This window comes from Passer domesticus, chromosome 1, assembly GCF_036417665.1.
Source record: "Passer domesticus isolate bPasDom1 chromosome 1, bPasDom1.hap1, whole genome shotgun sequence".
NCBI classification, from domain to species: domain Eukaryota; kingdom Metazoa; phylum Chordata; class Aves; order Passeriformes; family Passeridae; genus Passer; species Passer domesticus.
The window spans coordinates 145,407,274-145,433,206 of NC_087474.1; the positions used below are offsets into that span (position 1 = coordinate 145,407,274).

At 35.4% G+C, this 25,933-nt stretch overlaps 1 protein-coding gene across 4 annotated transcripts in view; it reads right to left on the minus strand.

The window, feature by feature from the left end:
- Positions 1–583: 583 nt before the first annotated feature.
- Positions 584–25,933, minus strand: part of CSMD3 (CUB and Sushi multiple domains 3) — a 589,442-nt gene continuing 564,092 nt past the window's right edge. For 2 of the 4 annotated variants that reach the window (XM_064395032.1, XM_064395025.1), the window contains 8 exons: positions 19,467–19,578; positions 18,007–18,186; positions 15,026–15,091; positions 12,853–13,011; positions 9,566–9,678; positions 7,526–7,613; positions 4,901–5,036; positions 584–3,522 (listed from right to left, as the gene is read on the minus strand). In XM_064395032.1, coding sequence (XP_064251102.1) covers positions 3,363–3,522; positions 4,901–5,036; positions 7,526–7,613; positions 9,566–9,678; positions 12,853–13,011; positions 15,026–15,091; positions 18,007–18,186; positions 19,467–19,578 — 1,014 coding nt within the window. In that variant the 3' untranslated portion in view covers positions 584–3,362. The remainder of the gene's footprint in view (positions 3,523–4,900; positions 5,037–7,525; positions 7,614–9,565; positions 9,679–12,852; positions 13,012–15,025; positions 15,092–18,006; positions 18,187–19,466; positions 19,579–25,933) is intronic. The other 2 variants (XM_064395049.1, XM_064395041.1) reach the window with 1 other exon arrangement.

Below are 25,933 nucleotides of genomic sequence, written 5' to 3' on the forward strand. Positions count from 1 at the left end.
CTATTCACTACATTCCCAAGAAAAACAAAAGACAGTGAGTAGACTGTGCTAACAACCTCCAATGAAGCATCCAAAACTTGGAATTCCATCTGCCAGAGTGAAAATTGACTACTCTGCTACCAGAAAATCAAACACTTCACATATAACTTATGAGTCAAACATGTCAGGAACTACAGGAACAAAAACCCACCCCAAGAAACAATCTCCCTCCCACCCTCACCCAAAAAAAAAAAAAAAAAAAAAAGGAAAACTCCATAAACAAACAAACAAACAGATCTAAAACAAAAGCAAACAAACCGACCAAACCCCAAATTCATTCTATTATGCATAGGGCATTTTCTATAACAATGAAGTCAGTATAACCCTTGAAAAGTGCAAACTGCGTATATTAGCTAAGCTAATTAACATAAATGTGGAATTAATTTGATATAAGTTTATTTACTTTCATATGTTGAAACATATAATGCATAAACAAAAATCAAAGAGCTTAACTTCATATTCTCATTTGGCTACTGTGAAACAGGATTTTTTTTGTTTTGCAGAGTGAACCAATTTGCTCTAGAACACCACCTCCTCCCCCTCAAAAACATAATCCTCAAGCTTTTTACCTGAATCCATGATTCTCTAATGTATTTAACAAGACAATTTTCAGAAATTTCATCATAAACCTGAATTGACATTTTTTATTTATATAGAGCATCAAATTCCCAAATTAATTTTAGACTACTGCCCCATGTCCCCATTCTACAACTAGCATTTCAGATCAAGATTCGCCATCCGCTTTCCATGCTTATAAGTGAAAGGGGTCATTAAAAGACGTTTCCAATATTATATTAATTAACATCCCTCCTTCCAGTTCAAATTCACTAAAAGAATCACTGCTGGTTTTTAATGCCAGAAAATATTGTATACCCTGGTACTGTCCTGCATATTTCTGAGAAAAGGTCGCAAAATAATATGGAAAGGCTGTCTACAGTCTTGAGAAATGGTAAAGTTTTCTACATTACTTTTTTATTTTTTTTCCTGTGCTTTCACCTGGGTTGACAATGATAGGCCTGGCCTATTTTTCTGTAAAACTGCTTCTTCAAGTAAAACCCAAAATTAATTTTAGAAAATAAATAGCTTTAAACATTGTGCTCATCAATTATTTTTGAAAGTAATCTGAATCTCACAACTGCACCTGAAATTTGCAGAAAGATTCAGAAAAATTAACATGATTTTAAGACCCACAAGAATATCACATTTGAATTCTTAATTTGATTATTTTCTCATCTTCCCAACTTAAATAAGTTTAAAGCTCATCTTCCAAAGAAGAGACATGGTTAAAAAAAGCAATTGTCCGGTTTTATTTTGTTTACATTGCACTGAAAATTTACATCATACTTTTACAAATCCTTTTTCATAAAAATATACTTCTTTACAAAAGTGTATGCATTAATATAAGAGGAGTAGCCAGTTGCAGAAGAAACATTTTAAACGATCTCAAATGTATTAACCTTAACATTAATGAATGAATAATAGTTATTGCAGTCATTTGAATAAACAAGAATAAATAACAACCGATGGTATAAAATATAAAACAGCATCCTTTTAGTAGAATACAGTTTGACAGAGTTGTATGAATATTCAAAACAAAGTGTTGCAAAATGATTTATAAGAAATTCATCAAACATTATAGAAATCCAAGCAGCAATCCTGGGTACAATGATTTTTGGTAGGCACTCTCTATTACGGTAATAAAAAGGTTATTTTCACAGAATTATTAATGTCTGTAAGGGACAATAACAGATAATTCACACTGGCTAACACACAGCATTTGGGAGTCATGCTAAGAATGGAAGACAATGACCTACACAAAATAAATTACTGAATTCCTGCTGACTAATTCTGATATGAAATAACTTTAAAATTAAAAACTGCATTTCCTTAAAAGTGGTTCTGGAATGTCTAAAACTCTTATTTGAGGGCTGCGGAATCTGAATTGTCCCTAAAATGAATGGATTGTCCCTAATAAAACCATGGCTTTATATATATATATGTATATATATATATATTGATTTATTTTTTTCATTGCACTATGGTAATATATTCAATTTTAAATGAACTGTAAGGATTTGCTTCCATAGAGTATGGAATATATAGGTAAAATAGATTTGAAAACACAGTATTTCCAAATTCTAACTTCCTGTTGCCTTGTAGATAGGATCCAAAGTTCATTGAAGTCCCTTAGAATCCATCAGTTTCAAAGGGAACACATCATGCTTTATGCATACATTTTGCCAAAATGCTGAAGAAACTAACAGGTAGGATATGGCCTAGTTTTAAGTAACATGGAATGAAAAATGGACTCCTATTTTTGATATAGGGATTTCATTATCAATATTACTGTAAACTGCACTTTTTTAATAGGAAATATTAAATAATGTTTTAGCTTTTGAAACAAATGTAAGATGGTCATTCCTGAACATTCTTCAACAATAAAGGAAGATAGTCACATATAAAACTCAATTCATATTAGATTCTTCATTGTAAAATTTGTCTAGAATATATGATTGACGACAGAAACATAAAAACATTACAATTTGTGGATATTGTTAATAGAAACAGAGAAAATAAGATTGACCTGGAACATGAAAATGAAGCAAGATGTAAAGCAGGAAAGGAAATTCATTTTATAAGGACACAAAAATTTAATTTTTTTTCTGTGATATGAAAAGAGTAAGTTATACTTGCTGATTTCTAAATACTACATCCTGGACTCAGAAATTCAACTGTTCTGAAAAAAATAAAAGGACTCAGAAATTTGACTGTTCTGAGAAAAATAAAATACTTAATGGGCTGAAAAAGGAAAATACATACAAACTCATGAGAAAGATGTAGCATATGACTGTTAAAGAGAAATCAGTGACCTATTGTCTCCTGTAAGTATAGCTCTTATTTTCTACCTATATCTTTTTTTTTAAAACCCACTCCCTCTATTATAATTTTTATAAAGCACAGAATACTGATAGTGGATGCTCCTCCAATATATGCAAATATGTTTTATGTTTTAGAATAACCTCCTTTTTTAAAAAAGCAAATAAAGTGTGAGTAGCACTCATGGAGTGCAGCAAAATTTTTTAAAACTCTCCGTGGCATACACAAAGAAGAATTCTGATCCAGTTTATGAAAAACAAAATCAAAACAAAATAACTACAACCCAGACTTGCCTATCATCCTCAGGAAAAGGTGACCCAATAGATCCTGAAAAGTGTGCTTTAATTTTTTTTTCATTTCCTTTTTTTTTTTTTTTCTAGCAGTGAACTGTGTGTGCACTGTGTTGTGTATCAATTCCCAGACTTTGAAGACAAATCATTACCACATTATACCATTGTGCAAACAGTGTTCAAGTTGGGGTCAAATCGTACTGCTTTCCCTTCCACTGACTTTGCATTTGTGTCATACATGGGGTTTTCAAAAGCAGCTTGTCCATTATTATTTTCATGTACAGAGCATCCTGTGTACTGTGTTTTAGGAGCAGTCCTGTAGAAGAAAGACAGAACATTTGAAACTGCAGTTTTCCTTAATATGGTTTAAGAATCAGAACAGAGTTTAGCTCCCAATTACAATTACAGAAGATAAATATGACATCTTGATTTTTTTACAGTATTTATGTTAAGAATTAATACTATCTTTATTGAAGTTTAAGGGCTTTATGATTCCTTGGAAATGGCATTCACTCAGAAACTTAGTTTAACAACCTTAGAAGATGCTATCCATTGTTATTGTATCCATTATCCATTATCCAAATTGTTATCCATTCTACTTAGATAACCAGATTATAAAGAGTACAACAAAATCTTCTAAAAACACAATAATTCCTCAGATGAGCTTTCCTTTCCCTTTGGAGACTCAGCAATTTTACCAAGAATAAGTATATAGATGAAATGCCCTCTTTTTCACTAAATAGCTCAAAACACCCTTAAAAGTGCTTGATCTATATTGCTATACAAAATGCAGACTATATTGTAAGTCAGCAGTATAAAAAGCCAAGACAAGTGCTTACAGCATACAGTTAATAGCAAATACATAAAAAATGACATAGGCAATTTTTCATATGCTGGAGCAGTTGAAAACAAGTAGTGCTAATTAAAAATGGTTTAAACTAATGTTATCCTTTAACATATATTACTAGTAGTATTGTCAGACTATCAGATGTAAATCACCATTTTAGCAGTTATTATGCAATGAATTGTCTTGGCATTAAAGGAATTAAGGTTTCTTTAGCCATCAAATGCTTTAAAGCTGCAGGAGAAGCATACTGCATCCCAATAATTAACACTGATCTCAGTAACATAAAAAAACTGATGAATTTAGACTGATGGAACTGAAAAAGCTGGTGGCTATTTAACATAATTGCATATGAACCAATGATTTCAGATGCAGAAAGCTTCACAATGAAATCTCTTAATGACATAATGTTTGCATATATACTTGCATGCAAATAAACTGGTCAGGCATTAAGATAAATTACTCAGGATATGACTCGATTCTGTCATATGAAGAAAGGAATAAAGGCAATTTATTCTTTTCTTCATGTGACAGAATCATAGACAAAAAAAGCCCCAATTATATTATTCAGCATATGCCAATAATTTACAGCATCTGTTTTATCACAAAGAGATAAATTTATAAGATTTTATATAGGTAGAAATGAAAGTACATCACCATATAATAAACTCGTCTCTTAGTTATTACACCAGATATTAAGAGATGTAGGAAGAACTGTCTGCATCCATATTTTGCAAAGCCTTTTGTTGTTTCACAGAAAACTTTATTTATACTAGCAAAAACTGAAGACAAAAAAAATCACCAACACTTAGAGGAATAAAGGAATTCTGCATGTATAATTTGTACTCACCTTTGTTTATAAAGATAAAAGCCAAAACCAGCAAATATAAGGGCAAAGAAAGGCACAAGGATAGCAATGGCCACTGAACTACTATTTGTACCATGTGGTTGATTAGAAGAATTTGAACCCTCAGACATGTTAAGACCTAAAAAAAAAAAAAAAAAAAAAAAAAAAGAAGAAAAGACAAGCAATATTGTATACATGTCTGTTATCAGCAGCACATACTACTGCATAATCTTTGGAATTCAATAACACCTTGTTACTAGGTTATCATCATATGCTCTACTGCATACATACAGCTGTATGTATGCTGAGGCCACCTGGAAATTGAGTATATACCATATTCTGATCAATACATGGATGTCACATGTTGCCAGAGCAGTGCACGTACTCTGGTACAGTAAATATCTTACAGCATAATTCTGCATGGGATTCAACTTTTGTATGTGAGGAAAATACATTACTGTGATACAAAAAGTCAAATTTATAATAATGCATATGTTAGATAGATTATATTACTGGTTTTATTTGTATATTTCAGTAATTAATAAATACTACATATATAAAACCCAAACATACTACCAAGGAAAAGGTCAACCACGTGTAAAGACAAATTGAAAACTCATTGCTTCCTTAGGTGCTGCTGTTGATACACAGAGTGAAAGAGATAGCAACAATTTTGAATAGTATAAGCCAAATATTGATAAAAAATAGAAATATATCCTCCTTCATGGCTGAAGAATACATTATATATATAGACAAGCTATTCCTCTTTTAAATGTGAAGAAAGGTTGTAACAATGACCCAGACAAAAAACAAATTCTTTACAGAAAAAGTCTTTGGGCATTGAATGGGATGGCCAAGGTGGAATCACCTTGGGCAGCTCCAAAGTGGTGGAGTCACTGACCAGGTGTTTAAAGAGAGATGGGTTGTGGCACTCAGTGTCGTGCTTAGTCAATAAGGTGCTGGCAGGTCAGAGGGTTGGACTTCATAGTCTCCAAGGTCTTTTCCAAACTAGTTGATTCTGTGACCCTCTAAAGCATCTTCAAAGCTAATTTTCAAGATTTTAACTGGATTGTTTATGAATTGCTTAGGTCATAATATTTTCTGAATTTCTTGACCATATGAGACAATACACAGAAATTAAAAAAAAATAAAATTAACAAAACACAAAAAGGCCCCAAAACCCATCCATGTTTGAGACCTCAAACAATCAATCATGTGAGGAAAATTGTGTGAGAATAACAGACAAAAATTTTTATTTCAGAGAAGCACATTTTGAGTTTGTGTGCATGAAATAATGAAATGGTAAGCATGCTAAACAAAATCTGTTCAAAGATTGTGAAACTCTTTATAGTGATATTATTGATTATATTAGCTGCAAGACAAGCTAAAAGAATGTATAGAATTTTACTCTTAATCATTCCCTTTCCTTCAAGTTATTCTTCCATAAAAATGACCTTCAATATATTACAGAAAAGAATCTCAAACTTATAATCCAAAAATCAAATGAAGAAATGTATTTTTTGTAATAGTATATCAAAACAATTTGCCAAGGAAGTCTTGCATTTAATTTTTCTTAGATGACTTTAAAATATATAAAGAAAATAACTTTAAAAATATGTAAATAAATATATAAAAGGAAGTAACATTGTATTTATTTAAAGAAAACATTTCTTGATAAAGAAGTTTCTAAAAATTCTGGCAAAGTAATTTGCATATGAAATCACAATAAAAAAAAGATCAGTATATTTTAATGTGACTTAGAACTGTCTCTTAGAGAAAAATTTTATTTTAGATTTCTTCTTTCCAACACATTCAAGAATTAAAGTATTTCCTGATTTTACTGAAAAAAAAAAAACAAGAAACAATACTTTGTGTCTGAAAGAACATAATTTTTCATCCACATATAGGAATTTTACCTGAAGGTAAGAACTTTATCTAAACAGCCATTATATTAGTAAAAAGGAAGTCCTCTTCTAAGGCATTCCCAACAGTATTTCATAATTTAAAATTCAGAATAAACTGAATTCAAATTCTTATGTAAGGAGAAATATCACAGTTCTTAAAACAACATTAGAAAAGAAAATTAAATCATTTTCTTAAATAGCACAAGAGAATGTTTTCACCTGAGTTCTGTTACAGAAGCTCCATTAGTATAGAAACAAGAAGTTAATTTTTATGAAATGAACACTTATCAAGTAAGACTTCTTTCTTCTTAAAAGCAATATAAGTATTTACCTGCAAATATTTTGCAGTTTCCCTCTTCTAACAAATGTTTAGGTTAAATGGTGTTTCAGCACCATAAGAATTAAATCAGTTTATCAAAGCATTCTACAACATGTGTTTTCTAGATAGCTGTTAAGATATGAAACTAAATGCATTTTACACATAATTGGATATAAAATTTGCTGAAAATATTACAAATGAATATGGATACTAAGCAGTAGGTTGCAAGTCAACTATAACTCCTTATAACTTATTTGTAAGTTGTACTACTTAAATGACAGTTTAAAGATATTAGTCTATGAAATGTCAATTCTTTAAAGTCCTGTAGACACCCTCATACTACTGGATATAAGAAAACTGAATATGGAACAATGAACTAGCAAAGAATTAGAATTTTTTGAATACCTATTCTTTGAAGCCCAAATTGTCCATAATCTTTACCCTGGATGAAACCTTGAAAAACATATGTTGCTCCATCAGGTTCAGCAGAAACCTGTAAACAAAAAAATACTTTGAATTAAATGGGGAAAACTTTGTTGCAAATTGCATGTATCTGTTTGATAGGGAGCTATTATATTGTATATACTAATATGTTTGACTGGTAGCTGTTATTCCTCATTATAAACACCCTGTTTTTATAGGAAATGTATACATAAAGTTCAAAGGAAAAGACAGAACCGTTATAGGCACAACTTAGGCATGGTGGTTGATGGTCACATATGACACCTTATACTACCTTTAACTGTATTTTTTTTGAAACCACTAAGACCTAAAGTTTCTGGTAGTTCAAATGTCAGTATTATACTTCATAGTTTTCTATTTTGTTTGGGAAGTAGATTGAAGAAGTTATATTGCATATAATCCTAAGGCTGAAAGTATTGAGATTTTAATAGCTAGTTTTAAACTAAATAAAAAACCCCCTCAAATTAATTGAAAGTTATTTTGATTTTCTCAGTGCCTGTCCCAAAGAGCAATTAATTATATAGCCATGGATCCGAAGAATATTGAATAAATCTTTGGTACAAGGGCAAAATATGCTAGTATAAACTAAAAGGCCTGTGGGAGGGCAGGCATGCTTGTGATCCCATGATCATCTCTCTTATTACAGTAAGTACAGTCTAAAGTCGTGTACTGTATACAACTCGACAGATACTTGCTTCTAAGAATAGCTATTAGGTTTAAATCCAGTGTTTTCTAGGTATGTTCATTCAAGCTTTTTCCTTAAGCTTCCCTTTCTCAAGACACAGTATGTCTTCAGCAGTGACCTGGAGCTATGTTTTCACTGAAGACCGGGTGCTTCTTTAGCTGAATTTTTTACTTTGGGCTAAAGCAGTCTCTTTGTGCTATTTGAAGACTCAATGGAAAAAAAAGGTCAAGTAGGAACAGTATGTAAATAGCATATGGAATGCAGGGAATATACTGTCTATTTTTGTATATTTATAAGTCTGAAAGTAAATTCTTTGCTTTTGTTACCTCAGGAGAATGTTTGTGAGGCCTTAAGTTTGTACCAAGAGAGTTAAGCCTTTTTACTAGTTCATTTCTTGCTTAATGAGTTTTGTTTAAGGTTTTTACTCTGCACCTTTGGAAAAAAATATTGTTCAACCAGTGCCACTTTTTATAAAAATATAAATTTGTGTGTAAAATTCAATGTGCACATGGCATGTGCAAACATATTGGTGTCCCTGTAGTGCTTAACCGATAAGTGAATCATAAGAAAACAGAAAAATTCCTCAAAAAGTCAGATGGTATAGTAAGGATAGATGATCTGGATATGGATGATATGGATAGACCTCCAAATAATGTTAGGTTCTTTTTTAATCTAAAAATTCCTCTTTTGTCTCTATTTTTGGAAGGCATTTCCTTTTCATGGTTTAACCACATCTCAGAAACCTGGGCTATTTAACCCTCTCCTTTCCCTCTCCTCTTCTCAGTTATGTGTTCTCTTCCTCTATGTTTTATAGAATAAACTCAGATCCAGAACCCCAAGGTGCCTAATGCTAAATTGGAGTAACCTATTTTCTTTTCCATATACATGTGACAGTTCATCTTTTTCAAGGTATTTTTAAAAAATCATTAAAAAGTAAAACATGTATCCTAATATAATGATCATAATTTTTATTTTATTAATAGAATATACTATTATCATGAAATGGGTTTATGTTTAATTATTGTAAAATTTCTAAATATATTGGAATAAATAGACCTACAAGAAAGGCTTTTGCACTAACATGTATTTTAATTTTGCCTACACTCTATGACTGTTCCCATATTTTCCCTTGGACTGGTCTCATGCATTTTACACAAAAATTTTCATGTAATTTATTGAATCAGCCTTGCTAAACAGATTCCATTTCATATGTTTGAGGATTTTTTGGATGTAAAAACCAGCATGATTTCAATCATACAAAAAAAAATTCCCCTCTTTTGTAGCAGAAATATACTCACAAAACCATCCATAGCCCATTTTTCCTCTTTCAACTTGCTTGCAGATGTATGGGAGGGTGCTTTAATGAGATATATGTGGAGCATTAGCCGAGCTTCCTGGCTTTTATACACTCCTGTAAAATATAGTTTTAAAAATTCACATTTGTGTTGACTAGAAAAATGCCATCTTTGAGAATAAACACATAATCTCTTGTCCTTAAGAGGAAAAGCAGGAAGAATACGTATCAATTTTCAACATTGTTTGTTTAAAAAGATGCTCTCTATTTTGAAATTATTTTAATAATCATAAGATTTCAATAGAAATAGATTTTTTGGCTATAGAGGAGAGAAGGGCAACTCCATACACACAGCTGTTACTTCAAGCCCTAGGCAGAACATTGACAGCAATCTGATTTGAAATTGAAAATATTGTTGTGAATCAGGAAGAGTGTATTTAAACCTCACATCCCTAATTTCAAATATATAATTTAGTCATTACATAGAAAACGTGGTAACAGGAACATCCACACACAAATTCGACTCCAAAAGCTGCTGATAAATTTTTAAAAAAATTGAATTGAAAATATTTTTTACAATTGGATTGCTCTTCATGAGTTAGTACGGTCAGTTACAAACCAGTTTCTTCCATATAACGGAAGACTGGTATGCCAGCATATTTACTTTGTAGAAATAATTATTGACTCATTTTTGTTCCTGAAGAATAATAATTTAGAACCCAAATATCATTACTTGTGAATTTCAAAATGAAAATAAAATACCACAATATGTTTATTGATTTTGTTAGTTACATTCCTAATTCTTGTCTCTTGTGTATATGCCTAAATTGAAAAAACAAAAGTCTTCTCCACACTAAGGATTGGTCACTGCTCTATAGGAGGTATCATTACATATAAATAATCTCTGAGCTAATGAGAAAACTTACGTTCATGTAAACACTGCACTGAGCTCAGAGGAATGAGCCTTGGCAAGATGTGTTTATTCTATGTATAATTACAGCAAGCACAGGTGTCAAAATAAAAAGAAGTAAAGATAGTTGCATCAAATGATGGAATGCAAAACAGTAAATTATGGAGGAAGAGGGAACTACTTTTCATTTGAGAAAATTACAAACTGAGTATAGGTGAATTCAGCTTCCTACCATGTAAATGTATTTTTTGATCCATCCCTACTTCCGTGTTCCTATGATACCCTTTCAGCTTACAAGATCTCTCCCTTTAGAGCAGGGAAATAAAAAAATATTAATTACCTGATGACATGTGTAATGCCTGTACATAGAGTGGAAAAGGGCATTTGGAATCACATTTGTGTCTAGTTGAAGGAAACTTTTATTTGGAGGACGAGTGTTTTGAGTGAGAAAACACAGTGGTTTACTTTTCTAATTCTAAAAATACAAAATGCTGCATCTGTTGTTCCTAATATCATCACAGAAACTACATGGATGAAATTAATACAACAGAAAAAAATCACACACAGCCAAGAGAAACATGGTTATCAGTCAGAAAACATTCAGTCCACTCCCAAGCATGATACTTCAGAGGACACCTACAAAATAATTTTGAAAGACAAACCTAGTGATAAAAATACATCATTCTACTCACTTCCTGTAGATCACCCCTCTCGGCTACCAGGAGATCAGGCCCAGTCAAATAGGCTTATGAAAGGCAGATCTCGCTTGACTGCTCTGGGCTCCTTCTATAGTAAGGTGACTCAGTGGATGAAAGAAAGACTGTGGATGTTATCTCACTGAACTTTAGTAAAGCCTTTGACACTATTTCCAACAGAATCCTCCTGGAGAAACTGACTGTTCATGGGCTGGGCAGGTGGACTCTTCACTGAGTAACAAGCTGACAGGCTGGATGAGCTCAGACACTTTTGTTGATTTGTGTTATATTCACTTGGTGGCCAGTCACAACTGCTGTTCCCCAGAGTTCAGTGCTGTGGCCAGTCCTGTCTAATATCTTTATCAACAATCTGGATAAGGTACCCTCAGTCAGTTTGCAGATGAAACCAAGTTGGGCAGGAATGCTGATGTGCTGGACGGTAGGAAGGCTCTGCAGAAGGATCTGGACAGTTTTGATCAATGGGCCTGCACCTGGGTCACAACAACCCCAGGCAACTCTACAGGCTTGGGAGGCCCTGGGGTGCTTCTCATGACTGAACAAGATCCTTCATTGTGCTCAGGTGGCCATGAAGGCCAATGGCATCCAGGCTTGTATAATAAATAAGGTGGTCAGCAGTCCAGGGCAGTGATCAGCTCCCCCATATTTGGCACTGGTGAGGCCACACCTTAAATCCTGCATTCAGTTTTGGGCCCCTCATTACAAGAGAGACATGGAAGTGCTGAGCATGTTCAGAGAAGGGCAATGGAGCAGGAGAAGGGACTGGAGCACAAGTCTTATGAGGAGAGTCTGAGGAAATTTGGGTTCTTTAGTCTGGAAAAAAAGGAGATTGAAGGGAGACTACATCCTCTCTTCAGCTACTGAAAAGAAATTGAAGCAAGGTGCATTCTGGTGCTTTTCTCAAGGAGCAAGTGGTTGGATGAAAGGAAATAGCTTCAAGTTGTGCCAGCAGAAGTTTAGATTGGATCTTATGAAAAAATTCATCACAGAAAGGTGAAAGGGTTATCTGGCATTGGAACAGGCTGTCCAGGGAAGTGGTGGAGTCACCATCCCTGGAGGTATTTAAAAGATGTGCACATATGACACTTCCAGAGACATGGCTCAGTGGTGGAATTTGCAGTATTAGGTTAACTTGGTTATCTTAGAAGTCTTTTTAGACCTAAACAATTCTAGGATTCTAACTTCTTTTTTCTTTCTTAGAAAATCTAACAAGTGTCAGCTCTAGCTTCTTTCCATGTTCATTAGGATCTCTGACTTTCTAGGTCAACATATATCAATATCATCATATTTATTATTAGTCATTAGGCTACTTTGGGGAAATTTTATAATTAAGAAATAAGAAAATCTCACGAACAGTAGTTGAAGTTTATTTAAAATGTTTAAAAGAGAAACATGATAGTTATTATGATTCATTCACTCCTTATTGACTATTAATTCCAGATATAGTAAAACCTTGAAAAGTAAAAAAAAAAAACCAAACCCAAATTTACAAGGGGAAGGAGAGAACTGGAAAAATCCCTACCTTTGGAAAGGAACTGAAATGCAATGAAAATTCATTTGATAAGATAATAAAATTTAAGTCATGCAGAAAGTTACAGTAAACCAGTGTATGTAAGACAGAAAAATAAAAATTAAAATAAAAGGAAATTAGTTTTCCTTAGCTCATACCTGATAGCAGCAATTCCATATTGCTGTTTGTAAGTGTTGCATTTACTCTTCCTGAAGTTGCATTGAAACTGGTAACTGTCAAAGTCATGGGTTGCTTCTTGCTTTTGTAATTGTAAGATCCTTTCCATATATAATTTTGGGCAAATACATCATCAGGAACTACATCAATGAAAACAAAAAATTTTGTGATATTTAGTACTTAAAAAGTCAAATAACCAACAAAATGTTTGATAAATATTAGCATTTTCTTTCCTTTACTCTTTATAAATCTACTAGGCATAATTTTCAGATATAAAACATAGAAATGTGGCATAAATTTTTATGAAAGAAATGTATTTGCACTGAAGAACACAATCACAACTACATCTTCATTTGCCTTTTTCCTAAAATATGGACCTGTCCCAGAGTTAACCAGTTTCACAAATTCTAAAAGCTTTAGCCAGAAGAGCATATTCCGCTCATTGTAGAGTCTTTTCTATGCCAGCACAGATAGCTAGGAACTTATGGATAGCATTAAATTTTGCAGAAATTAGTATCTACTTAGATATCAAAAATTTTCATAAGCAATTTCTTTAAATGGCATGAAATATTATAATAATTTTCTCTATTAACTAGTCAACTATTCTAATTTAAAAATATATAAGTTTTGTCATGCCTTCAAATGCTTAAAAACATTATGAGCTTCATCAGCAGACAAAAAATAATTCTCTAATTTAAAATTTAAAACAGATCATAGTCTGCCGGGGGAAAAATATGCTAGATTTATACCCTCACATTTAATGCTTATCATTAGTGAACTGGAAAATTATTACTTTAAGTAATGCTATTTCAGCAAGAAAATAACCCCACCAAAACAACACACACCTACCTGCGATGTAAAAACAGATACATGCAAATCTTTAAAATCTTAACCTGAGATACCTTTCAAGCAATTAAACTAAAAGTGATTTAGGCTCACTACCCTTTCCAAAGTAATGTATCAGAGTTATCCCTTAATAATCACTGTTTAAAATCAGCACTTTCACATTATTTGAAGTATTTCACACCAAACTTAACGCTCTGTGTTCATGTGTGCATTGGCAACTCATGTCAGATAAGCAGAGAAGAATATTTGCCCTTTTCTCACTCAGGATACCCCTAAATCCAAGACTGGGGCACATTGGAATACTGACAGTTTTCCTTCATCATTTATTTTATGCAATACAAATACAGGTCTTCTCCATGAAGGGTAAAGGAACTTTCCTAGGTTTTTTGTAACTACTGGACCTGTAAGCAAGGAAATTGCATGGTGGAAATGCTCTGATGCTGTTGATTTGCAGTCTGCCTGAAATATATTTTCCTACTTTTAGGAAAACTGATCTCCATGTGCTATATTGGCAGTTAACTAGGATTACACAAAATGAATGAAAATTTTCTGAATGAAGAACTTGACGTCTACCATTCAGCAGAACATAATTGAAAAACACTGTTTTGAATTAGTGCACAAAATGTTAAAAAAAAAAAAGTCCCCAAATCCCAATATGTTAAAGTACAACTTTTGAATCTTATTCATTATCAGTAGAAATGCAATTGATTTATTATAACCAAAGATTAATTTTAGTTAAGGAGACTGATCTTTTCAAAAATTCTCTTCAGAGGATAGAGAGCTTCTCTTGTCAGGACATCCAAATATGGTCTTCAGCTAATCTGTTAAAACTGGAGACTTGAGCCAGAATTGGAGAGATTACCTTGTCTCAGCTAAAATTAGCTTTTTTTCTAAAGGCTAAATTCAAGGCTAATACTAGGTATTTAGGTAAAGCAATTTATAGAAATATGTAAAAAAGTGCAGGACTGAAGAAAAACTGCAAAATATCTTTAAATTATTTCAAGGTGAGTAGTACAGTTTCTAAATAGATAAATTGCATAGAATCTTACACAGAGCACAGTGATTTCAGTGAAGCCAGCAAAACTCTCATTACATAACAGAAATTGTATATAGATATAAATTATACTATATGACAGATGAACTTCAAAATTAGGGAATAATTCAATTATCTTTCCCCCCTTGCTAATCCAGTGCCTCATTTAATATCCTTTACACATTCTAAATCACTCAGTGCAACCTCACTAAACTGATCCTCATTGTTTTTTCTACAGAAATGGTTTATAGCTATACAAACCTTGGAGTACTTACCACTTAGTTTGGGACTTGGTGTTCCCAATGCTGGTCTGGGATCCTTCACTAATATTTTAGAACCAGCTGTTAGAAAGAATAAAAGATAAAAAGACAAATCAGTAACAAGATGTTACTCAGAAACAATAAAATAATTTCCATCATGGAATTTATTTGTTTAAAAGCATATAGGACAATGTTTAAAACTCAAATATGAGTGAGATTTCAGTTGGTTTCAAACCTTAGTACCACAGGAGCACTGGCACACAAATTTCTTCTGTTCCCCCATATCCTCCTAAATCAGGCACCTGCATGCTATTAAGTAATTTTCAGCTGTCAAACAGTGCAGGGTTTCACTTCAGAATCCATGTTTCATAATTTACAGTCCTGGACTATGCACCTAACATGTGAGATGCCTTTTAATATAGCATCTAATCCTGGCTATGTCACTTGGATTAGGAACAGTGAGCAGTGCACTGACTGTAATGTAGAACCAAAAAGGGAAGAGACATATAACAAAGTGAGCTTGGAATAATTTCTCTCCAGGACTTAACTATCTTCAACAGTACTGATTGAGACATCTTGTGTTCAAGAATTAAAATCCATAGCTACTTCTTTAATCTCTTAATATTGAAGGAGAACGTTCCTGATTCTTTAAAGGATAGCAACAGAAAGAAACAACAGAGGCTGTCCAGAGTATCTCCAACTGCTCAGGTGATATGAGAACTGGAAGTTGAAGAATATAATTTCTTCTCTGCTTAGAGCAGAAACTCTCCCACCACTGAAGATGATGAACTAAATGCACTAGGACTTTATAATTTCCTAGAGATTAAGCTAATTTTTTAAAATAAAGAAGACCAATAATTCTGTCTCCTAATGTAAAATATTAATATGTAGCAGTAGACTCAATTCCTTGCTCCAACTGTGATTTCATTGTTTTCTATTTTGAGTCTTGGCCTTGCTCCTAAGCTGAGAATTTTTCTGCATGAAAAGGAAATTTTTGCAAGAAGGACTCAGAATATTCTTATTGAGAATAAATTTTAGCATTTTTAAAATATGTTTTCTTGTCATGTATATTAAACTGCGAAGAAGCAAGGGCAGGGGTTGAAATGCAACCTAAGGTTCTCATGGATTGTTACTACTGATTGATTAACCTTTATTTCCTCTCTTCTTTGAAAGAAACTTACTGAGCTTCACTGTACATTGTTGACCTGGAGGGCATGGTTCAATAGCATATGCTTTCTGACTACACTAAGTTTACATTAGAAATATCTGGATCACACTTTCCAGCTGGGCTTTAGCATAAAAAGATGAGTCAATTTGCCTTGTCAAGTTGAAAAATTTCTAGTCAAGTCCAAAACTGAAATTTGAAAGCCAAAATAAAACCTAAATACATGTTACATAAAATTCAAAACTAAAACTAGTTAACTATGAAGTTTAAGTTTCTAAGTCCAGATCCTTGCGTTGGACTCTCAAGATTTCAATTTTGTATTTATAGCATCAAATTCTAGTTTAATTCCCCTACACATCCCTTTAGACCTCTCAGCTCCAGACATTTTATTCATTTTCATCTATTTCCAAGTTTTTTTTTTGTGAAGTTTACAATGAGGTGAACAACTTCTTCCAGCAGCAGCAGCAGCAAATTCTTGAATCAAAATACAATCTATGAATCACATTTGGCCTGCCATAATACTTTCCAACTATTGAACAGGTCATAAGCTTCCTGGCTGCTAGCTTTCTAGCACTTTCACAAAGCTCGGTTTCATTTTCCCCCAGCACTTGCCTGGCATGCAATTCCATGACACCTGTTTTTTAGTAATACAAACTATTCATTTCCTATTTCGCTTCCAAGTAACAGTGTTTGGCTATAAAGCCTTTGAATGCCTCTGCAAGAGCCCTGGGGATAACCACTTCTGAAACATTAGGTAACAGTAATCTGAAAAGGCCTTTAATTATTCAGGAAATAAAATTCCAAACAGTTCCTTGAATATACATTTGAAACACATGAAGCCACCTTCCTCACCATGACTTGGCTATGGTGTTTTCAATGTCCTATCATGAAAAAGTGGATAGTAAAAATCAGAAACAAAGGTGGGAACAGCAAGGACAAAGTAGATACACTTTATTTTGTAGTAGTATACAGTTCCTTACATAAAAATATAAAATAGTGAGTAACTCTTTTGGATTAATTTCACACAGTGATTCAGACATCTTGGAGTTTAGGCATCCTTTTCAAAAATTACTACAAAATTATTCAATCATTTAGGTTGGAAAAACCTCTACGATCTTAGAGTCCAATAGCTAACCTAACAATACCAAGTCCTCCACTACATTATGACTCTAAATGCCACATCTACACATCTACCTCCACCACTTCCACAGGTAGCCTGTTCCAAAGCTTGACAATTCTTCCTAATTTTTCCTAAAAATTTCTCATAATGTCCAACCTAAGCCTCACCTGGCACAGCTTTAGGCCATTTTCTCTCATCACTTGAAAATTTGAAGAACAGATGAGCATTCACCTTGCTACAACCTGTTTTCAGGTTCTTATAGAGAGCAACAAGGTCTCCCCTCAGCATCCTTTTCTCCAGGATAAAGACCCTCAGCTTCCCCAGCCTCTTCTCATAAGCCTTCTGCTGCAAGCCTTACAGCAGCTTCATTCCTCTTCTTTAGGAGCAGTCCAGTACCTCAATATCTTTCTTGGAGTGAGGGGTCCAAAACTGCACACACTATTCAAGGTGTGATCTCACCAGTGCCAAGTACTGAGTGACCACTAAGCAGGTCAGTTTGTTATAGAAGAAGATTTGGGTCATCAAGCAGTGACCACTAAGCAGATCAGTTTGTTATAGAAGAAGATTTGGTTGACTAAGCAGGACCTGCCTTTCATAAAAACATGCTGGCTGGGCCAAATCAAATTGCTGGCATGCATGTGCCAACTGCAAGTAAAGAAAAGCCCTGAAATATGACAGATGGCAGATGCAATGGGAAACAGAAGAGCTTACCTTCACAAACTGGAACCTTCCCAGTCCATGTGCCATCAGACCTACAGGCTCTGTGCTCTGATCCTCCTGCCAAGAAGAAGCCTGGCTGACAAGTGTAAATCAATGTATAACCAAGTGATGGAAGATCCATTCCTGCAACATTAGCATGACTTGGTGTTTCTGGTTGTTTACAGCTGTGAGCTACAAAGAAAAGACAAAATACCCTTCTGTCAAAGTGGTGAAAATATTTCTGAAAAGATAATATATGCCCATTCTGACAGTTAACAAGCAAAGTAAAAAAATCAATAGAAATTATATATTAATATATTTAAATTCACATTATAAATTACTATATAGTCTATAAAATATCTCCACAAGTCAGTAAATACACCTTTAACATGCACCTTTCAATTCCAAGGGACCAAGAACAGACTGAAATGCACTTGCATGAACAGAATGAGAACAGAAACAGCACACACCATACCAGACTTAAAAGCAATCAGGGCTTGTGACTTACACCACTCATGATATCTACGTTGCATTGTATAACAGTAAGTAAATGGTCACTTGGAAAATACTATGAACGGTCAAGGAAAAATTTAAGGTGAGTTGCAAATATCAGAAAAATTAAGTTATCATTTCTAATGTCACATGAAGAGTCTTATATATTTAGCAATCACCAAAATGTGGGATTTATGTGTTATCTCAAAGACAGCATACCTCCAAGAGCGGAGTTCACCTTTCACACTGAGCTACTGATTTGCTGTTTGCTTAAGATTAACACTAGCACCAGCTGAAATAATAGTGATGCTGTTTCCTTCTGTGGATATGTTCTCCATTCACTGTAGTGATTCTATAGGGTCAGACCTTACAAGGTAAGACTATTTCCAGAAAAAATACAGCTGACTCGCTGAACTAGAAAGATTAACCATGACCTTATGTCCTCAGTAAATTATCATTATATCATTATTTACCAAAGTGTAAAAGACCTGTGAAATGAAGTGCTGCTGTCTATACTCAAAGAAGATTCTCTCTATTTCAGATTCAAAAATTTTCAACTGCAAACACTTTTTTCCCCATCATAAAATACTGTGACTCCTTGGCTGGGAAACAGTTCAAACTCTTTACTAGAACTGATTTGAATTATATGCTCTCCTCCCTATTTTAGAATACTGCCTTCTGATATGTCCTATTTTCACCACCTCCTCTCTGAGTTGGAAGGGTTGCACCATCTTAGATAGGATTTGACTTTGGATGAAGATCTGCCTATTTTATTTCTCTCTTTTTTTTTTTTTTAGTTCTATTGTTATTATACAAAAATTCACTGAGAATCACATTTCTAGCTACTGTAAACTAGTAATGCAGATTTCTGTTAACTTTCAATTAATAAATTCATATAGATTAACTTTATGACAATGTCACTGCAGCTAAATAATCTAGATTAAAAAATTGAGGAAAGAAAAAAATTTAGAATTTCTTACGTATACATTCTGGCTGGATGCCACTCCATGTAAGATCAGGAAGGCAAGTTCGTGTTGTTGAACCATGGAGCAGGTGTCCTTTTTTACACTGAAATTGAACAACATTTCCCACCTGTTGAAAAGTAGAAAACACAGTAATATTGTTATGAGCAACTATCAAGCTGGGATCTTTTTTCCTAAATTTGATCACTCCTTCACATAATACAGACTTGATAAGTTGTGATTCCCTTTCTCTGGAAAGTAAATTAATTTTACAGAACAATTTGATATGAAATAAAACACTGCTTCATTCTCAGTAGAATTACTCTCCCCCCAAAATTAGATCCGCCATGGAAGAAAATCGAATCCTCATCTTCTGTGGTCTCTCTAGTGTGTTGCTTTGGGCCTGGAACAGTTGATGAACTGTGAGTTTGGAAACAAAGCTTATGGTGCCTTCCTCACTCTGGGCCAAAGGAGAGCCAGTTGGGCAAAATTGCCACAAACAAGGGAAGTCACAGAACTGAAATGGGTATTAGATTCTGCTGGACTTTTGCTGAACTAGATCCCCCTTTGGGGAATGCTGGATATATTCACAGGCTATAATGAGAAATATTTGATTAGAATAGAAGGGGCTGGTCAACAACACTGTCTCATGATTCAGAATGTCCCTATGATATTTTAATTTTCTTTTTTGATGAGAGGAGGTAAAGAATAACAGCTCTTCATACCACTTTGATAATAGAAACTGGAAGACAGTGACATTACAATTTACAATAGCAATTCATCTGAGATTAGCTTTTAATTATTATCCTTATTATGGGTACATGTTGCATTAACAGAAAAATAGAATTCTTACACTTTCTGCACAAACATAAAATGGATTAACTTGTTCAGCATGTCCAGTCATGGTGAAATTGATGAAAATGCAAATAATTCTTAGTTTCCATCAAAAGCGAGGAAATTAGATTAGAATTATGTCATTCAGAGAGTACTGTATTACATAGTGTGGGTACTTAACTCAAATATTAAGGTGCATAGATCATATCTACTGTTCTGTAGTGACCTGTATTAATATATTTATCAACTCATGTTTAAACAAGAAGTTGAGAATGTTAAACTATCTGTGACAGCACATTTATAGTTCTGGTTTGGATATGATTTTTTAATTATTTTGTTTAAATGCATAACACTTGATTCAGACTGATGCTCAAAGGTAAAATGTGGATTATTTCTTGATAGTTTAGTACTGGAAAACAGCATTTCACTGCTACAAGTATTCATTTGAACTTTATAGTACTATTCTATTTCAGCTCAAGTTTCTCATTAGAATGAAATTTAATAATAACCCATGAACTACAGATAGTAGCTCATCAACACAGGATGTGATTTAAAATTCATCTCCCTTTATTTTGCTCTTTTCTGTGTTCACTGGACTATGTAATTACTTTTAAAACATTTTGAAGGAAATACACTAAATCTCTTGCATGATTAAGCACAAAGTACTAAAGTACTACAAGTTTTAGAAATTGCACCAAGTAGCTATAGGAGCTTTTTTTTTAATTTTGTGGTAAAGATCTTAGTTAAAACAATCACTATCAATATATTACTTTAAAAAAGTACTAGCCTTAAGAAAGATGTGTTCATATGACTACATCAGTGGACAAGGGAAGCACTACAGATATCATTTTTCTCTACTTCTCAAAACAGATAACGGCCCGGCGTATAAGTCCAGGGAAGTTCGAAGCTTCCTGCAGCAATGGGGAATAGAACACAAGACTGGCATCCCCTATTCCCCGACAGGCCAAGCCGTGGTGGAAAGGGCCCATCAGAGCCTGAAAAGGGTCTTAAGTCAGCAGTACTCGGCAATGAAGATGGACCCCCCACAGATCCGCCTGGCAAGAGCTTTGTATACCATCAACTTTTTAAATTGCTCTTTCGGTAACCTAAACCCTCCTATTGTGCGGCACTTTGGGCAAAATGACACCTTAAGACTCAAAGCCCGACCACCGGTTTTAGTTAAAGATCCCGAGACGTGGAAGACGGAAGGGCCCTTCGATTTAGTAACCTGGGGGAGAGGATACGCTTGTGTATCCACCCCCTCAGGATTGAAATGGGTCCCCTCCAAGTGGGTCAAACCTTTCGTCCCCAAAAAACAAACAGCTTTGGGTGTTGTGACACAGGTCGAAGAGGCCTGTTGGAGGCGGAAGCGGAAGCCTTTTTCCGGAGACCTTGATCTCTTCCCAGGACCAGACCAACTCTTTTAATATAATCAATCTCTTTTATATATTTTTTACTGTTGTAGAGCCCAGAATATGATAACCCAGACAAGATCCATCCTGCCACCGGTCGCCATCGCCATCATTGCCTTCTGGTGCGCGACCCTGCCAACATCACAGCCGTGGGTTGTTCCCCAACCCAAGAGGAATGTGTGGAAGACTCTTGCCAGCGCCCTCGGCCAAGACAACATCTGCCTAACCACCGCGTCAGCAACAGACCCCTTGTCCACCTGCCTTGTGGGGATCCCAATCTCTCCAGATGAGTTACCCGATACCCTTTATCCTTCCCTTGAACCCTTCTTTAATAATAAAATCAATCGCCCCTCTAATCCCAACCCCAATGTCACCTGGAGAAGGTTTTCTAATCGTTTAAATCAATCAAAGTCTGAACCAATTGAATTTACGTTACTCGGTTCCTCCACAGCCCATTTTTGTTTTCAGTTCTTCCCATTCCCGGGTCAGGATGAGAAATCATATACACCAGTCATATCATCGAATTACACCGCCGGGAATTGGTGCTTTTCCCTGTCCCAAATTACAACCTCCATCACCTTCAATGATAAACCTAAGTCCCTTCCCAATGGTTTGTTTCTGATTTGTGGAAACCGAGCTTGGCAAGGCATCCCCTCTCGCCTTCTCGGAGGTCCGTGTACTATAGGCCGGTTGACGCTGTTTACACCCAGCAAAGATCAAATTATTAATTGGCAAAAAATAAAGGTCGCACCAAATTCGAACCGCACCAAAAGAGATTTGAGAAATTTGGATAATACGTGCGACGAAGAAATTGTGCATTGGAGTAAACCAGAAGAAGTAGCATGGATCACCTTCCTTCCTTGGGTGGCCGTTGCTCAAGCTCTAGGTGAATTGGGCCACCTAGAGTGCTGGGTGGCAAAACAAGCAAATTTAATATCAACTGCGCTCAGTGACCTTCTAGAAGACGAGGAAATAACAAGGCAGGCAACATTGCAAAACAGGGCAGCAATAGATTTTCTGTTGCTGCTCCACGATCACAAATGTGACGAATTTGAGGGGCTCTGTTGCTTGAATCTGTCATCGAAAGCCGAGGACGTCCGAGTCTCCATCAGCAAAATGAAAGATATGATAAATCAGATAAAGGAAGAGTCTGCAGACTGGTTGGGGAACTTGTTTACAGGATGGGGGTTGTCTGGGTGGGTGTCCTCCGTTCTAAAAACTGTTGTCTTAGTCTTATTTATTCTATTGTTAATATCTGTTACGGTATGCATTGTTTGGAATGTCTTAAAAAGACTTTTGTTAAAGTTAACGTCCCCTGTGGAGATCAACCGAGTGGTAGCGCAAGAAGAAGACGAACTATATGAAGAGGACTTTGAAATCCCGCAAGTGTTAGACTACCCCGGTTGGACCTCTTTCTCAGAGGACAGTTTTTGATTTATTACATTTCCTTCTTTCAATTTCCTTTTAAAACAAAAAAGGGGGAGATGTGGGATCGCGTTGGTTCGCTCTCCGCACCCCCAAGTTTATGTTTGGTATGGTCTTGGGATGTACACTCCTCCTCTCTTTGTCTATCATCCCTTACCCCTCCCAGTTATAGGAATGTATCCATTTAGCCTCCTCCCAGACCCCTGTCCATCACTCAGTGGCCAGACCCACCTTCTAGAAGCTTCCACCAGATTCTGTCAGGTGATTGGTTCAGGGGCCTGGACCACTCCCTTTCCCTAGTTCTATTGGTTACACAAGTTGTCAGTAAGTTGTATGTTACACCCCCCCCGAACCTCTGATTGGTTGCTGTTCTCGCCTTAAAAAGCGCTGTCGAGCATTGTTCGAGGTCTTCAGTTGGTTTCTCCCCTAGTGAATAAACTGGACTGTGTTACCCCTGGAGACCGTCTCCGTCTATTTCTGCGGATTGCAGTTCCTGCCTCTTCGCTGGGAGTCCTCGTCACCTCAAGGCTGAAAAGCCTTAAGCGCTCTCCCAACCCCGTGTGGGCATAGGAGTGCGCCCCTGTGCTGCCGGTGTCGCTGGCCACAGCCAGCCGGGATTTCAGTTGAGGCCAGCCGCCGCTGCAGTCGAGTGGTGTGTGTGACACATCTGAAGGATGAGATTCATCCAGAGGAACCAGGACAAGCTTGAGAAGTGGCCCATGAGACCATCCCGAGGTTTAGTAAGACCAAGTTCAAGGTGCTGCACTACACCTTGTAGTAGGGGTGTGCTGGGATTTGAGCAGATTGGAAGGACTTGGAGGCGCTGGTGGATGAAAGGCTGGACATGAGACAGCAATGCACACTTGCAGCCCAAAATGCCAGTTGCATCCAGGTTGGCACCAAAAGCAGTTTGGGGAAACAGGCTGAGGGAAGTGATTCTGTCCCTCTACTCTGTAGTGGTGAGACCTCACCCAGGGTCCTGTGTCCCACTTTGAGTGTCTCAGCACAAGAAAACCATGGACTTGTTGGAGGAAATCCACAGGAGAGCCACCAAAATGTTCTGAGGAATTCTCCTATGAGGAAAGGCTGAGAGAACTGTGTTTGTTGGTTAAGCCTGGAAAAAAGGAGGGTTCATTCTGACCTAATTGTGGCCTTCCAGTAACTGAAGGGGGCCCAAAAGAAAACTGGAGAGGGACTGTTTACAAACACATGTAGTGATAGGATGAGAGGGAATAGATTCAGAAGAGAGTAGGTTTAGACTAGATACTAGGAGGAAGTTCCTAGTGGTGAGAGACTAGGACAAGTTGCCCAGAGAAACTGTTGATGCCTCATATCTGGCTCTGTTCAAGGCCAGGCTGGATGGAGCTCTAAGCAACCTGGTCTTCTGGAAGGTGCCTCTATCCATGGCACGGGGATGAAACTAGATTATCTTGAAGGTCCCTTTCAACCCAAACCATGCCATGACTTTATCGTTTCATGAGAAACACAAGCTTTATATACCTAAGCACCAAAGCAGCATCAAAAATGCAACAGCAGCCCAAGGGATGAAGATGTTTAAGAAGTGCTTCCATGCTCTTCAAGATCACAAATAAATGAAAATAATATTAAAATTAATATGTAATACGGTATTCTATAATTAATTATATAGGATATGTCTAGTAATTATTAAACAAATAAAAGTAATTTTTAAAAGTTTTGTGGACTACTTGGCAATTTTCTTGTGTCAGAGGCACCAGATGGCGCTACAATACAGTATTCTATGCTGAAAAAATTCCCAGTCCTGAGATGTTCAGGTTTGCTCTAAGTTTTAATCTGTAGCTCAAGTAGAAGCATTAGTACTCTGGGCAACAGTGTTTGCATCCAATAAAAAAAGTAGTGCATGATGTCTGTTCTATACCTGCCTTTTCTATAGTGTCAGTTACAGCTTGGATATTCCCAAAATTAACATAAAAATTAACTTTTCTCTTTTTTCTTTTCTTTCTTTTTTTTTTTTTGCTAAACCCCCACGAGTGTATATTTGTTATTCTCTAACAGGACAATCTGAGAATGAAATGCATAAATATCAACCACTATCCATTTATAACGTACTCTAGATATTTTTTTTTCACCAAATAAGATGAAAATAATGTATAACAATTATCAAAATAATAAGCTATTATCCTTCTTATTTCTTATATTTTTTGTAAGATTGGAAGATACTTCTAAACTCTTATGAGTTACTCTACAGTCAATTTTTTTTCTTAGATTTCAGTTCACCAAAGAACATGAAGATACTCCAACAAATTTCTCTATCCCCAGTAATTTGTGCTGAGGAATTGAGAAGCTAAGGGAATGCCAGTTATTTATCTTCAGTAACTTTTAGTAACATTCAGTTACTTTATTAACATTTTAAGTGAATGAAAACATGGCTCATTAAGTCTTCACTATATCTGTAGTTTGGTAACCCACTAATACATTATTGCCCTTATAACAGGGTTTTGAGTTTGCAAGACTGCTGGGCAGAAGCTTGACAGCCTTCCTTTGTCTGAAAGAGTCTTGAGCTGCCTGGAGTTTTGTATTTGTTTCAGCTTTGATTTGTTTTGTTTCTAAACGTGCTTTAGTTGTAAAATTTAAATTTGCTGTGATCAGCTAACTATGACCAGGTTTGATGCCTTTCTTTATCGTTGTATGGTACAACCACAGATTATATCCATAGCAGAAAAAAATAATCTAGTATGTGCAGAATGAGGTATTTCCCATTAATGCAGTACAGAGAAATACAGGCCTGGTGCTGGAATTACAGCAAAGCCCCTGAGAAATGCACGCAGCAGGATG